This window comes from Hippopotamus amphibius, chromosome 17 (genome assembly GCF_030028045.1).
Source record: "Hippopotamus amphibius kiboko isolate mHipAmp2 chromosome 17, mHipAmp2.hap2, whole genome shotgun sequence".
Lineage (NCBI taxonomy): Eukaryota > Metazoa > Chordata > Mammalia > Artiodactyla > Hippopotamidae > Hippopotamus > Hippopotamus amphibius.
Window position 1 is genome coordinate 22,094,022 of NC_080202.1, and position 16,527 is coordinate 22,110,548.

Consider the following 16,527-nt stretch of genomic DNA (forward strand, 5'->3'; position numbering starts at 1 on the left):
AGTTTACTTTTTGCCTTAACTGCCATATGGACATCTTCCATATCATTGCATGTAAAGGCTACCTCATTCCTCTTAATAATTGCATAGTAGTCTAATAAATAGGTATATCTTGATTTAACTGACCCCTTACTTAATGGATATATAATTAAATATTCAGGAAGTTTGGGGATCATCACCTGATCATTATAAAATACTGTAAATGTGAAAAGCACATTTAGAGCATGTGTTGAAAATTAGTCTTCTGACTACCTTTATTAATATTATGCTATCTTGTTATTTTTATCAAAAAGTCACATGAGGAAAAATTTCTGGATATGTGAGAATCCTGATTTGTTGAGTCATATGTTCTCAGAAGGTCTGAAGCTATGTTGAGGCCATCAGCTTATATTAAGTGAAGTGCTTATGTCTTTTAGTCTTTTTTTTAAATAATAATTATGGGATAAAGACAGAAAGTATACACTCTGTTAAATTGGAAAAATAAAATAAAATAAAATAAAAATTATGGGTAATACACAAATTCCTGCATATTATGAGAAATTCTAATAATGCAGAAATGTATACAGTAAAAAGTGAAAGTTTATATCTATTCATCTTCTTTTTGTAAATCACCACTGGTGGATATTCTAGACTTGTTTTTTTGTACTTACGTATGTAAGTGTATGAATGCATACGTAATTATACATATAGTTTTACTTTGTTTTTGACCTATATGGGATTATCTTAGCTTGAAGCATACAAAATTGCCAATATTCAACCATTTGTTACCTACAAAAAAATGCAATTTCTTTTCATTCAACCCAATACTACAAATATTATTCTGGTACTTTTTTTTCCCCCACCTAATAGTACATCTTCAGGATCTTTCTATTTTACTATATATAGACCTACCAAATGACAGCATTTTTAAAGGGAGAAAATGCCAGTTTTCTCCTTCCCTACTAATACCATTCTCACTTCCATTTTTCTCTTTCTTCCTGAAGGCAGCAGAGGAAGTTGGGTATCCAGTAATGATCAAGGCCTCAGAAGGAGGAGGAGGGAAGGGCATCAGAAAAGTCAACAATGCAGATGACTTCCCTAACCTCTTCAGACAGGTAGAGTACAAGCTGTTGTTATTTGTTTCAACTAACATATATATCACAGATACATGATTTAACTCACACTGTAATTTGGATGTCCAGAAAATATTTAGATTTTTTTTGTCTATGGCGAATCTTGTCTTTCTCTCTAGCCTCTACCTGCTTTTCAGCAGGGGAAAAGGTATAAATGAAACATCCAGTTCAATTTAAGGAAGGTTTTATTCATTTAGGTAATCCAAGCAGTAGAGTTATTCTCTCTTAAATAAAGTTGCTTAGCCTCTCAGATAGCTCTTCCATATGTGGTTCGTGTGGCTCATAGGACCTCAAAGTCAAAAGGAAGAGTCAGTACCTTTCTACATTTTTGTGCCCCTCTTCTGCTGGCATTTTGGATAAAGTATGTGATGCGGTTAATTCCTGATCTGGATGCTCTTGGCTTGGCCTGGCTCAGCCTCTCTGATTGACTTTGTCTCACTTCAATTCAAATTGGCCGCCAGCTCCTGAGTTTCTGTCATGTGTCCTGGCCCAACAGTCTATACCATGGCCTGTACTGCATGGCCACCACACCGTGGCACAGGGACCCTGCAGCAGGCCCACATTCTATGAGAGCTGAGGGTGGCTCAGGAAAGCTAAACCTAGGATCTCTCTCTACCTATCCCTCTGATATGTAGCCAGATTGATGTGGCCATACTACAAGTTGATTATGGAGGCCAAAGAAATGATTTCTTTTCAGAATCTTAGGGAAACAATCAGGAGACGAGAGTCTCTTTTTCCTGCCCTCAGAGTTACTCTTATATACTTGACTCATTTCTTTTTCTCCTACCAATACCCAGAAAAAGAAGAGTCAGAAAAAGGAAAATTGGGACACCTTCTGTCTTTTTAACTTTCCTAGCTCCCCACTTTTTCTTATTTTTCCCAGCATCTTTTACCTTGTACCATCTGTTATTTTTATCAGTACCCCTAGCCACCTTTTATTTGCCCTCTTTTTTTTTTTTAAACCATTCAGCACCAAGCTTCTTGTTTCACTGTCATGGGCTAAAGAGGAAAACTCTGTGAGCTAGGTCCTCCTTGATTTGATATACTAGACAAAGAAAGCGATAAAGATATTGTTTTGCTGCCTTATCCTATTTTGAGTGTGTCATTTACTTTACATTCCTTCTGTAATAATTCTAGTTTCATAAGTAGATCAGTGCCTCATGTGGTCTAAAGAAGAGGCATTTTGCTCCTAGAAGCAAAAGAAGCAGCATTAATTTTTTTAAACATTAATTCCTTTAGATAATTCAAAACTACTTATTACTATGGAATCAAGTAGTTGAAGATTCTAGAGCACTAAGATTAGGAAGTTTTACATAAAAGTCCTTAAGTTCCGATAATGATTAACTAAATAACTCAGATCAGTCCTCCCACTGAGAGCAAACTAGAAAAGGTGGCCACATTAAAAAAAAAATCTGTTTTAAGGCATTAGAGATCTTTCGAGGCAATGAAGAATTTTAGGGCTAAGATATAGGTGAAGAATGAAATCCAGAGAGGTCTGATGTTTGAGGCCATTTTTTCCCTAGAGGTATCCTTTAGTTTGAGAAGAAGCAGTTGAAAAGCTGATTAGATTTTTCAAGAGTTTTATAAGACTAAAAGGACAAAATTTAGACTGTAGGGTTTGCTGAGGAGAGTTCCCTGGGAAGACTCCCACATTTTAGGTTGGGATCTTGAAGGAATAAGAATGAACTAGAAATAGACCAATTCTCAAAGGGACTAAATCTCAGCTTCAAAATGCTCAACTCTTGATTCCATCATGGTGTTCTAGGGTTGTTAGTGTCCCTAGCCACCAGCAGGAAGCAAATATAAATTCTCTCTAGAGAAAAATAACACCCAGAACCTCAAATTATTTCTATTAATTTTTCAAATGCAGTATCAAGCAGCCAATTAAAAATAAGCAAGCATCACAACATTGTAAATCAACTATACTTCAATAAAATAAATTAAAAAAATAGGCAAGCATATCAAATTATGTGAATGAAAAATCAAGAAAAATAAAAGTGAATAGAAACAGACCCACAGAGGCTTTAGATAATGAATCCATCAGACAGGAACTTCAAAGTAACTATATTTAATGTATTCAAGGAAATTAAAGACAAGATTGAGAATTTCGGCAGAAAACTGGAAACTAAAAAGAAGCAACTGAAAATGCAATAACTAAAATTAAGTCAATAGAGGAATTTAATGGCATATTAGATACAGTTGAAGAGAGAATTAGTGACTGGATGACACATCAGAAGAAAATTCAGACTGAAGCATGAAGAGGCAAAAAGGATGAAAAATACAGAAAAGACCATATGAGAGAGTATTGGCAAAAATGACCACGATAACTCCTCCTGTTTCTATATATGTACCCTATTACAGTATGATTTTGCCTTCTCCCATCAAGAAATGGTCTTATTTCCCACCCTTTGAATTTTGGTTTGTCTTGTGATTTGTGTTGACCAATAGAATGTGATAGAAATGGTGTTCAAGTTCCAAAGCTTAAACTGCAGGTGGTCTTGTGGTTTCTGCCCTTGCCCTTTTGAAATGAGTCTAAGGCTTCTAAAGCCCACTCTAGCCTGCTGGAAAAAGAGAGGCCACACAAAGCAGAGAGATGAGTCGCCCCAACTGAAGCTTCCTAGATCTGACAGTCACCAGCACCTTTGAGACACATAAGTGAGGCCATGTTAGACCATCCAATCCCAGTCAAGTTCAGATGACTAACTACATGAGTGGCTCCAAGCCAAGATCAGCAGAAGAACTGCCCAACTAAATCCAACTCAAATTGCTGTGAGCAAATAAAAAAAAAAAAAGGTCAGTGTCCTAAGTCACTAAATTTTTGGTGGTTTGTTAGGCATCAATGGATGACTGACCCAGAAATTGATACCTAAAGGTGTAATACTGCCCTAACAAAAAAGTAAAATATATGGCATTGGCTTTGAGACTGGCTCGTAGGTGGAGGCCAGAAAAATGGTAAGGAGGTTGTTAATGAAGGCTGGAAGAATGGTGAACAAACTTTTACTACAGATTGGAAAGGTAGTGAGGGAAAAGGTAATCCATGTTCTGTAATAATGAAACAGTTACCTGAGGTAACTTGGAAGGTAGAAGCTGTATTTAATGAACTTGTATACCTAGTTAAGGAGATCTTTTCAGATAAAGTATTAAAAGTATCTGTTGAATGCTTTTGGTTGCTTTTGCTAAGGAACTCTAAAAGAGAGATGAACTAAAGAAGATGTTTCAGACTTGCTGAGTTTGAAAATAGAACTGTTTCTCATTCCCAGTCTCTCCAGCAGGCAAAAGATTTTCAAAGTTAAAAATGACTTCAGGGTAAAGGCCAAATCAAGAGTGCCTGGGAGATCCTTTAAGCCCTCTCTCAGCTAGAAAAAAGGGCTTCTAAGAATTTTAAAGATGTTGCCCCACAGCAGCCTGACATGCCTGAGGTATAGAGGGGACTGTGCAGAAAAGTTATGGATATGTTTTTGGGGCAAGGAGTGTTTCCAGTGTGATTCATAAGAAAACCACAAAGTTTTCAAGAACTTATATTGATGAATGCACCAAAGGGACTAAAAGGGACAGAGACAGTTCAAACTTCAAAGAGGGCTCTGGGCCTTCAGTTTTCTATGAATAGGAAGCAGACTGGGAAAGTTGTTCAGCTGTAAACATCAGTCATTTCTGATAATAAGAGAGATTTTTCAGATTGTGGAGCCAGGACTCTAGAGGGCAGCTAAGAGCAAAGGGGAGCCATGGAATAGGGAATCACTCCTGGGGAGCAGAACAAGACCATAATAAGAAAGCAAAACAAACAACAAAAAAAAAATGCCATGTGCCTCGAGTAAGGGAACCTGACACTACCTGCCCATCTGAATTTCAGAATTGTTGTGGACCAGTGACCACTTTGTACCTCCTATCCTTTTTTCTTTGAGCAGGAGTATCTTTTACAGTTATCCTCTCCCCATCTCATCATTAAATGTTGGGGGTGTTGGGGGCAGATAACTTGTCTTTTTAGTTTCCAGATCTTTGGATCAAGAGCAACCGAGGAGCTGCACCCAAGGGAGTCTCTTTTGCTTGTGGACATGACTTGTGAGAAAATGGACCTCAAGCCTGATGCCATGATTGGATGACTTTGGGGGTCTTGGGAGGGGGTGAGTCTATTTTGCATGTGGGAGGTATGTAAATTATTGTGGCCAAGAAGGTGGACTGTAGTAGATTGTTTGCCAAGTTGGCCGTAATAACTTCTCCCGTTCTTGTATGTATATCCCTTTGCAATGTGACTTTGCCTTTCCTCCCATTAAGAGGTGGCATCTCTTTTTCCACCCCTTGAATCTTAGCTGGCCTCATGGCTTGCTTAGACCATTAGAATGTGGCCCAAGTGGTGGTGTGTAAGTTCTCGAGGCTAGTGCTTGTGAAGCTTAGCCTTGCAGCTTCTGCCTTCACCCTCTTCTTGGAACACTGCATTGAAGGAGCCTGGTCTAGCCTACTGGAGAATGAGCTCTTCCAGTTGAGGCTCCATAGACCTACCAGCCAACAGTCAGCACAGGTCAGCAGACATTTGAATGAGACCATTCAGCCCCACTCGAGCCACCAGATGATATGCACATGAATGACTACAGGCAAGACCAGAAGAACTGCCCAGATGAGCACTGCATCACGAGCAAATAAGATGGTTGGTGTCCTAAGCAAGCCACTGAGTTTTGAGGTGACTTGTTACGTAGCAAAACAGAGCATAAGAGATACAGAGCATAAAAGACAGTGAAATGATCTAATGTCATGTACTTTGAGTCACAGAGGAGAAGAGAGAGAAAATGGAGCAGAGGCAATATTTGAAGAAATCATGGAGCAGAAGCAATATTTGAAGAGATGATGGCTAAAAATTTTTCTGAACTAATGAACTAATGGCTAAGAATTTCCTGAAAAGATCCAAGCGCAGATTCAAAAAGCACTATGAGTCCTGCAAGGCGAAGTACAGAGAAGACCACATCTAAATTTATCAAAGTAAATCTGACACTCCACTCTCCTAAAAAGAGAAAGAGAAAATCCTAAAGCAGCTGAGGGAGAAAAAGACTATTTTCAAAGGAGTAACAATAAGATTCTTAGTTGACATCTCAGTGGAAACAATGGACGCTAGAAAACAGTGGGATATCAGTAAAGTGCTGAAAGAAAATAATTGCTAGTGTAGAATTCTGTATCCAAAACTGAAGGTGGAAGTCCTTTGACTACAGCAATACTGTATATAATGTAACATGAACCAGGCAAGTATCTGGTGTAGAGCAAGTTGTACATTTGGTTGTTTGGAATTGATGGCAGTATTTTGCCCTTTTGTGGAATTTGTGTGTGTGTGTTTTCAAAATATTTTGTTCTTTGCCCTTGTAACACACTGGATGTTCATGCATTTTCACATTGATCAATTAATATTGGTTATATAACTAAGGATGCAGTATCTTTAAAAAAGATGAGGGCATGAACTATATTTTATTTACTTTTGTATTTCTAATCATTAACATGGCCCCTGACACTTCTAGGCATCTGCCTGTTGAAATGGAAGCAGCTTATCAAGATAGAAAAAGTGTTTACCTCTTAAGAATTTGTTCTGTTTCCTTTTCCAATATAGGTTCAAGCTGAAGTCCCTGGATCTCCTATCTTTGTGATGAGACTAGCCAAACAATCTCGTCATCTGGAGGTGCAGATCTTAGCAGATCAGTATGGCAATGCTATCTCTTTGTTTGGTCGTGATTGCTCTGTACAGCGCAGGCATCAGAAGATTATTGAAGAGGCACCTGCTGCTATTGCTACTCCAGCAGTATTTGAACATATGGAACAGGTATGTATATGAAAATCTCTAATTTTCGTTTTCTTACACAGAACTAATACTCATTTAATTCATATGCCAATCTGAGAATAGTGAAATTTCAAGCAGTGGTTCTGGATAATTGATGAGATTATATCCTTTTCCTAGAGGAAAAATAAAATAAAAATTCTGCTATTCTCTCTCTAGTAAAGATGCCGGTGAACACCTCAAGCTCTAAAATAGTTAACACTTTTGACAAAAATCAGTGTACTATTTTGAGTAGGATTATACAATAGAAACGTTTTGGGATTTAAAAGCTTATTATTTGGTTCTTTAACAAGCTCGTGATAAGCAGGAAGTTCCATTTTCTAAACTGATTATCCTTTAGTCTTCAGATGAATTTGTTCAAGTCCATTGTCTCTTATAAGGTCCTCTAAGTATCTGTAAAGTTTACATAGTCTGTATTTTTGTGTGGAATAGAATCTCTCAGCAGTTTTATATGGTCCCTTGGAAATAGTTGTAGTTTAGGAGTCTGAACATGGTCTTTTCTGGAACCTTGATTCAATTTTCATCTTATTGGAGATATATTTTCCATCTCTTTTTTTCTCCCTGGTTCCAGAGAAGCTAATAAATATATGGCCGTCTGTGTTTTAAGTTTAATTTCTACGTGTGTGTGTCTGTGTTTGTGTGTGTATTAAGATTGACTTTTTTTTTTAAGCACTTTATTGGAGTATAATTGCTTTACACTGTTGTGCCAGTTTCTGCTGTACAACAAAGTGAATCAGCTGTATTTATACATATATCCCCATATCCCTTCCCTCTTGAGTCTCCCTCCCACCATCCCTACCCTACCGCTCTAGGTCACCACTCATCATCGAGTTGATCTCCCTGTGTTATGCAGCAGCTTCCCATTAGCTATCTATTTTACATTTGGTAGTGTATATATGTCAGTGCTCCTCTCTCACTTCATTCCAGTTTTCCCTTTGCCCCCCACCCCTTGTCCTCAAGTCCATTCTCTACATCTGCATCTTTATTCTTGCCCTGTCACTGGGTTCATCAGTACCATTTTTTTAGGTTCCATATATATGAGTTAGCATATGGTATTTGTTTTTCTCTTTCTGGCTTACTTTGCTCTGTATGACAGACTCTAGGTCCATCCACCTCACTACAAATAATGCAATTTCATTCCTTTTTATGGCTGAGTAATATTCCATTGTATATATGTGCCACATCTTCTTTATCCATTCATCCGTTGATGGCCATTTAGGTTGCTTCCATGTCCAGGGTACTGTAAATATTGCTACAGTGAACATTATGGTACATGTTTCTTTTTGGATTATGGTTTTCTCTGGGTATATGCCCAGTAGTGGGATTGTTGGGTCATAGGGTAGCTCTGGTTTTAGTTTTTTAAGGAACCTCCAAACTGTTTTCCATAGTGGCTGTACCAGTTTCCATTCCCACCAATAGTGCAGGAGGGTTCCCTTTACTCAGCAAGACTGACTCTTTAACTACTGTAGTAAAGAGGCCTCCAAAATACAGTGGCTTAAACAAGGTCCAATTCTGTTTCTCTCTCTCATCATAATTCAGAGATGAGCTGGTGCCAGGGACCCCGGTTTATTGCTTGGCCATTACTAGGATGGGAGTCAGCAAACTACAGCTAGCAGGCCAAATCCAACTTGACACCTGTTTTTGTAAATAAAGTTGTATTGGAACACAACATGCTGATTTACTTATGTATTATCTATGGCTGCTTTATCACCGCAGTGACAAAGTTGAGTAGTTGTGACAGACTATGTGATGCACAAAGCTGAAAATAATTATTATCTGTCCTTTACTGAAAAACTTTGCCAGCCCTTGTCCTAGGGCGTCATCATTTTCATGATTAAAGCGAGCTCACAAGAATATGTTCATACTGTCGAGTATGGGAGGGGAAAAGAGGATTTGGAAGACAAACATATAAAAATACGTTCCCAAGTCACATACATATTACTTCTCACTTTTCACTGGACAGAATTCAGTTACACAATCACACCTGGCTGCACAGGATGTTAGGAATTTGTAGTCACTAGCTGGGGGCCATATGCTCACCTGAAATTCAGGAGATTCGATTACTAAATAGATGACGCAGTGAAAAATTACTGCAGGGCATTTAGCGATCTGTGTCTCAGTCTGCTCCTCTGGCTACGCAGTATCCTTTCACACCCTTTTCCTCACTCTTAGAACAAACTTAGCCTTTCCCCAAAGAAGACAGCCCAACGTCCCATCCACTTACTATGTTCAGCCCAGAGTCCAAGCTCTCTAGGCAACGTACCATCCTCTCTGTTACATGTGCACGTGGTTTTGTATGGACCAGTGACCTACCCCGTATGAGTCCTCCTTTTGCCATATACAGAGGTGGAGTAGGAACAGGATAACTCCCATTTGGAAAAAAAGAAGAATGAAAAATAGACAGTAATCCCTGGTCCATAGCAGTTATCAGATTCTTCTAGGCAGGGATTGTGGTGATTTTCTGTCCTGTGGTGGAAATACCTCAATTAATACCTCAGTTAGTCCTCTGGCTGCCCTGGTTCTGCTCTCCGGTATGAAAGTAAATTCTTTGCCCGTCATCCCTTAACGCATCATTAAGGCCTTGATCTCTGGGAAGTTCTCTCTTGTTCACTCTTCTCTGTGGCTTAGCTTTGGAGACTGTGCTTTCTCTGGCTGAGCTTTCAAAGCTCGCTCCCTGCTGGTGCAACATTGGGCTGTAGAGATAAGTGTGATTATCATGGATTTTGAAAGCCAGGTTTGTGGTTTGTTTAGAAATACAGTTCCTTCAAAACTTAGTAAGTCTGGACTCTTTGCTTCTAGCCAGCTTCAGGTAGGAGTAACCACACCCAAGATTTCTGGACATAGCAATTTTCCTCTTTATTTCCTGCCTTCTGTGTTCAGCCCTCTTTCTCTCCTCAGTTCAAAACTGACTAGCTTGAGGCCAGCTGAAACTAAAGCAGCCCCTTTGATTTGATCTCTGACACTGGGTTGCTTCAGGGTGAGAATCTAACCTTCCAGTTTGGGTGTCCAAAGGCATTTGGTTTTTTCACGTTCCGACTTTTTCTAACCATTTTCTCTTAGGGCTCAGTTGGTGTTTTGTCTGCATTCCACTTTACCAAATGTTTTCTGAGACCTAACAAGGAGGCCACCAGTTTTCCAGTCTGCAGCATCTGTTTCTTTGAAAGCTACTACCCTGTTGTTGTCAGCATCACCTACTTTAATTTTTTGAAATATCAGCCTCCTACCTGAATTTAATCATTTCTGTATTGATTAGGGTACAAGTTAAGCTATTGTAATAAAGAGATCCAAAAAATACAAGCACACAATAGGAGAGAAGTTTATTTTTCCTTCCAGCCGATCTCTCCAGGACTGGTAGGACCGTTCTATTCCATGAGACCATCTTGGGATTCAGGTTCTTTCCTTTTTGTCTTGTCATTCTTCGTATGTTCTCATCTGCATGATGAAACGGGCTTGTACTGTCATGACCACATGTTCCAGTCTGTAAAAGAGGGAAAGCCAGGAAAAGAGGACGAGCAGTTCCTTCTCAAAACATGATTCAGGGATTATGCATATCACTCATCAGTGCTGACGCTGCATTGGTTAAAACTTAGTCACTTGCTGTAAGAAAGCATGGAAAATCTAGCCTCTACCTGGATAGCCGTGTTTCTAGGAGGAATACTGGAAATACTAGAAGCAAGGGTACAATGAAGAATCTGCCATGGTGTTTTATTTTGCCTGCATGTGCTTGTGCCTGATAGGGTGGGGTTGCCTGTGCCCCCAAGTGGAAAACACTGTTGTCACCAAGCTTTGAATTGAGTTTGTCATCCATGTGCAGGAATCTTATGTAATAATCAGAGAGGGTGAAATTTGCTCTCATATGGCTAAAAGCCTTTGGTGGCTCTTATAAACACTGGCTCTTTGAGAGGGAGAAGCTTTAGGTAAGCAGTGGCCCATCAGCTGGACAAGGTGAGATACTTATGTCGGCTTCTCTGTCTTCTTTGAGTGTGCGGTGAAACTTGCCAAAATGGTTGGTTATGTGAGTGCTGGGACTGTGGAATACCTCTACAGCCAGGATGGCAGCTTCTACTTTCTGGAGCTGAACCCTCGGCTACAGGTGGAGCACCCTTGTACAGAGATGGTGGCCGATGTCAATCTCCCTGCGGCGCAACTTCAGGTGAGTCCGTCACCCTGCTCTTGGCTCAGAGACTTGCCTAGAGAATTTTGGAATGTCAGAGATGCCTGCAAAACTGGTGCAACCAGCATCTGATAAGAGAAGAGCGCCTCCTACCTGAGTCCCATGTAACGGTCATCTCTTACGTTACATGGCTTAGGATGCGTGGATTGGTTTTCCTGATATGGTACAAGTCTAGGAATATTATTATTTTTTAGCCAGACACACCTGACATAAAATGTCATATTGTAGAAAGAAACTTTACAAATAATATGCTTTACTCAGTTGTTTTCATTATAGGAAGCCTTACAAACTTTGTGATGGTCCTCTACTCCTTTTTCCCAGTGTTCTTAATCGACGCAATTCCACCTTAGAGTGGTGGCTGAGGTTTTTCCTGGCAAGAGTGTGGCAGCACACATTTGTTTTTATAATGTTTAAGGTGCTGGCTGTCAGCATTGTTCTCTCCACTCAGCCCAGGAAGCGAATGCTGTGGGAAGCAGTAATAGCTCATGGTGACGTTTAACATTATTCGTAAATGACATATTCTTTGCCTACGTTGGGAACCCTTTCTTGTCCCCAGTGGTCCCTCTTAAGAAACCCAGTAAATGAAGATTTATATACGTTCTCCAGTGGTTTGTGGGGATAATTATCAGGTAATTATGACATAGGTAGGACTTTTTTAGCTGTCTGAACTTCTTGGATAGCCACTGACACTGACTCTTCCCTTGGATATTTTCATTCTGATCCCTTGATGGGGAAATGAGAATTAGAGGGAAACTCATGTCTGTTGCATTAGGGATTTGGGGACTTTTTAAGGAGTGGGAGGTATTTAACAACTTATATGTGTTTTGTTTCAAGTAACTTAGAGTTACTTATTCAATGATGTAGAATACAGGCTATAAAAATAGGGTATTTTCGGTGGTGGCTACTGAAATGAGAAGTCTTCTTGATAATCTAAGAGCCTCCACGTTTTAAGGCAAGTAACTGTGAAAAATGAGTGGTGTGTTTTATTATCTTTCAGATTGCCATGGGGATCCCTCTGTACAGAATCAAGGATATCCGTATGATGTACGGGGTATCTCCCTGGGGTGACGCTCCCATTGATTTTGAAAATTCTGCTCATGTTCCTTGCCCAAGGGGCCATGTTATTGCTGCCCGGATCACTAGTGAAAATCCAGATGAGGTAACCCATCACTCAAAAGGTTTACACTTTTTTTTTTCCCCCTGTGAACGTTAATAGTAAGATGCTATCTGAGGGCATATCTGAAATATCTTGGGACTTCCTCTGAGGAGGGAAATTTATAGAGGCTTCATCGGAGCAGGCAAATAAGTAGTCACTGTTCCATTGGTCATTTAGTCCTGTTTAGTCACCCCAGAGTCCTCAGTGGGTCTGTAGCACTGGGCATTGGCTTGCAAGCCTTTATGATTTTTGTGTACCATTTCTGCTTATGTACGTGTGTGATTACACACAGCCCGAACAATGAGTATGTGAATGTTCTCTTCCTTGAAGATATAATATCATCTCGTATTCTTCATCCTCTAACAGGGTTTTAAGCCCAGCTCAGGAACAGTTCAGGAACTGAATTTCCGCAGCAATAAGAACGTTTGGGGTTATTTCAGTGTTGCTGCTGCAGGGGGACTTCATGAATTTGCTGATTCTCAGTTCGGTCACTGCTTTTCCTGGGGAGAAAACCGAGAGGAAGCAATTTCGTGAGTAGAATAGCATTTGATTGCCTTTCAAAGAAGAAAGCTTGTGCTAATCATCAGTGAAGGTGTGAGCATGGGAATGGGGATCATGTATTGCTGTAAAAGTACTGATATGAATAAGCTTCGTGAAGAAACTTGTCTTTGATTGTACCTGCATTCATGTGGTATGAAATTTATGCAGTGTTTGGCAGATGTTTTTCTGTCTGTTGCCCTGAGCCTTTTCAAGTATTTTTGCTTTCACGTGTTTTTGATAAACTTATAAAATTGATTGCTTTAAAGATATCATATTTTTCTATAGAAATAGTATTGTTATTTGGGGCAGAGGTAGATTCTTGTCCAGAACTTGACATCGTATGTCATAGATAAGATCTGTTCTTGATCATCAAAATAAAGGTATAGCTGTAAATGTCCCATAGTCATTTAAAGTAATAAAACGAAACTGCTAATTGCACGAAAAGTGCTTAAGGGAACTGTCCTCATTGCTTATATGAAAGACCTCAGTATGCTATGAAATATACACAAGCTTATAACTGCTATATCATAAGTATTAATTAATATTCTGTTGAGCATAAACATTAAATATTTAATAGCAGTTTTGCTTGCCTGAAAAATAGGGCTCTAGGAAATAATTTTGACAGGTTAGCTATTTTAGAATATCTGTCCAAAACTGATCTAGTTCTATTTTTTAATTGTTTATTTACTTGGACCAAGCATTTAACACTATTCTTTTGACCTCTGAACTGTACACATAGATTGTGTAATCATTAAGTATTTATTAATGTTGGTTTTTAATAATGTTTTTAGAAGTTGGGAAATCTCAATTTTTTTCATCTATTTTGTCCTGTACAGTTCTTCCCATTTCTTTCAAACTATAAATGGAGTTTTCAGAATTAAAGCAATGCTACCAGAAAAACCATCTGGTTTATAAAGTTGCTTTTTATTTTTCTTTCACAGCCCTATCCTGCTTTGCCAAAGTGAAGAATGTTTAACACTAGAGCGTGCAAATGGGTGGCTTTCCAACTAATTACAGCCACAGATGTGTTTTGATTGGCTTATAGAGTGTTAATTTTTTAAAATCACCAATACTTAAAAATTGGGAGGTTGAAATAAATTCATGGGTTTCTTTCTGCCTCCTCTTAAAAAAATGGGATAATGATAACATTGGTTTTATATTTGCTTGGCAAAAGTTAATTGAAGCTTTGTGTGACTGATTCTTTTAGAGGAAACACCAACTCTCTAGTTCACACAGCTCCCATCCAGTCTGCCTCACTCCTTTATATCCTCAGAGTGGCTGCTATTGGTATTTAGGTTTCCAGGCCTGATTGGCAGGCCACTGAGCATTTTCTTACAGGACACATCTTATGACCTGCTCCAAAAACCTTGCTCCTTACTTCCTGACCTGCTCTGCACATTCCTCTACAATGTAAAGCTACCAGGCTAACATTTAGCATGTGAAAATTATGGTCTCTACAATAAGCTTACCCACCTCCCCCCTGCCCCCTTTTTTGTTTTTTGGGTTTTTTTTTTGGCCATGCTGTATGGCATGCAGGATCTTAGTTCCCTGACCAGTGATTGAACCCAGGCCCCCTGTAGTAGATGCGCAGAGTCTTTACCACTGGACTGCCAGGGAAATCCCTAAGCTTGCTTCTTAACACCATGCTGAAGCTCATTCTTCAGCTCAGAGCTTGTTTCTTCTTTCTTCACAGCATTAGGTCTATATTCTTCAGCTTGGTGTTCTTCTCCAGAATAGCCCCAACCCATATTTCCTGCATTATTTCCCATAGACTGTAATCTAAGTACCATGAGAACAGGACCGTGTCTGTCTTGTTGCTGCTGTGTCCCCTGAACATAGTAAGCATTCAGTAAATGCTTGTTGAATGAATGGACTTGCCCCTCCTCCCAGTCCTCATACCCTCTGCTTCAATCATAACATTCCCTGAACACACCCCCTAATTTCTTTCCTTTCTCCCTTTATTCTTGCTATTTCCTCTGTCTGTCCATTCATTCACTCCATTCAACAAATATTTGTTGAATATCTAATGGTTCTGGCAATATAATGAGGACCAAGATAGGGTCTGTGCCCTCATGGAACTTTATGATCCAGAGTAAGAGACAAAGAAGCAGTTGAACACAATGTAGGAGATGCTGTCCCTGATAGTGGGATCACATAAGGGTGTTACAGGAGTGTAGAGCTAAGTCAGCTAACTCAGTCCAGAAAGGGTCAGGGAAGGTTTCCCTAAAAGAAATGACATCTAGATTGATATCTGAAATGTGTATAGGAATAAGCCAGGCTAAGATAGGGCGTGGAGAGGAGGATGGAGGTGGGAAACAGAATAATGTTCTAGGCTGAGAACTCCTGGACCACCTGGAATAATATTTCTGTCACAGTCATAATCCCAGGTATACTTGTATCCCATTTCAGATCCCACACTCTTTTTTTTTTTAATTGAAGAATAGTTGATTTGTAATATTGTGTTAGTTTCAGGTGAACAGCAAAGTGATTCAGCCATATATATGGTAATCTGATATACATATATTTCAGATTACTACATAAAAGTAATAAAAGTAATGAGCAAGTCATTCAACGATGGCTGAAATGCAGCTTACAAAAAACTCCACTCTCACATGCATCGTCCCCCACCAGTTATCTCCATTGTACAGAAACCTTTAAGGTTTTAGTGTTTGTAAAAACTCATTGAACAGTATACTTAAAATAAGTGTATCTTATTAAATGTAAATTTTACCTAAATAAAATAAAAAAGGTGTAAGGAGGGGAGAATTATGCCCTAATTCTAGTCAGTCAGCAATAAATGAATGGAGTGATGCAAACTTAGTGAAAACTGAAGGTGGTTTGCACATAATTTGTTCTGTATTGTGTATAATGAAATGTATGTGATCTGCTGATGCTCTTATGGTAATGTTAGTCAGACTCGTAAGTTTTTTGCTGACTTCTTAAAAATTCTGTCTGGAATGAGCACATGTATCAGTATATCTACACCCTCATCTGTTCTTGGGACTCTCTGTCTCTCTCCCCCGCCTCCTGAAACGCTAAAGGAATGAAACAATTCTTGAAAATGATTGAAAAACACTAAAACATTTGTTGCTGAAACAAATCTGCTTCTGTCCTTCTCCCAGAAACATGGTGGTGGCTTTGAAGGAACTATCTATCCGGGGTGACTTTCGAACTACAGTCGAATACCTGATCAAGTTGTTGGAGACTGAAAGCTTTCAGATGAATAGAATTGACACTGGCTGGCTGGACAGACTGATAGCAGAAAAAGTACAGGTGTGTGTTTCTCCACTTACACAAACAGCTTCTGGGATTGGGTTTTTATAGGCTTGTGCTGTGATCAGTCCAGACCTTTAGATAAAATTTATTTGATTCTAATCTAAGTAGTTCTTGGTCTATGTGGAAAAATCTAGGAGTCAGTGTGATTTTAGCACTGTAAGCGTTCTGTGCCAGTGTTACACAGTCATTTTGTAGGTTGTAGTATTACTTCCAAGGGTATATTTGAAGAGAGGCACGCAGGGATTGAAATACTTTTCCTTTCCTCATTTGTTGTTAAATCTGGTTCATAGTTACCAACTTTTACATTTATCTACCAAGTACTGATGAGAGGGGTCTCATTTTAATCAACAGAAGTTACCCTCTGTTCCTGAATTGCTGGGCTAATAAACATTACTCAAGATTTTGTATAAAATTGTTAGATTCATGTAAATTACCTGGAAGTCCAAATTTTGGTTACATA

The 16,527-nt window shown here is 39.1% G+C and overlaps 1 protein-coding gene across 11 annotated transcripts in view; it reads left to right on the forward strand.

Moving 5' to 3' along the window:
* Positions 1-16,527, forward strand: part of ACACA (acetyl-CoA carboxylase alpha) — a 281,219-nt gene that overhangs the window by 115,774 nt on the left and 148,918 nt on the right. For 10 of the 11 annotated variants that reach the window (XR_009049894.1, XM_057714164.1, XM_057714165.1 and 7 more), the window contains 6 exons: positions 981-1,091; positions 6,697-6,906; positions 10,904-11,074; positions 12,093-12,254; positions 12,618-12,781; positions 15,914-16,064. Coding sequence is in view for 10 of the 11 variants with exons in the window: in XM_057714164.1 (XP_057570147.1) it covers positions 981-1,091; positions 6,697-6,906; positions 10,904-11,074; positions 12,093-12,254; positions 12,618-12,781; positions 15,914-16,064 (969 nt within the window). In the remaining variant the exon portion in view is untranslated. Of the gene's footprint in view, positions 1-980; positions 1,092-3,505; positions 5,231-6,696; positions 6,907-10,903; positions 11,075-12,092; positions 12,255-12,617; positions 12,782-15,913; positions 16,065-16,527 lie in introns of those variants that run through there. The other variant, XM_057714173.1, reaches the window with a different exon arrangement.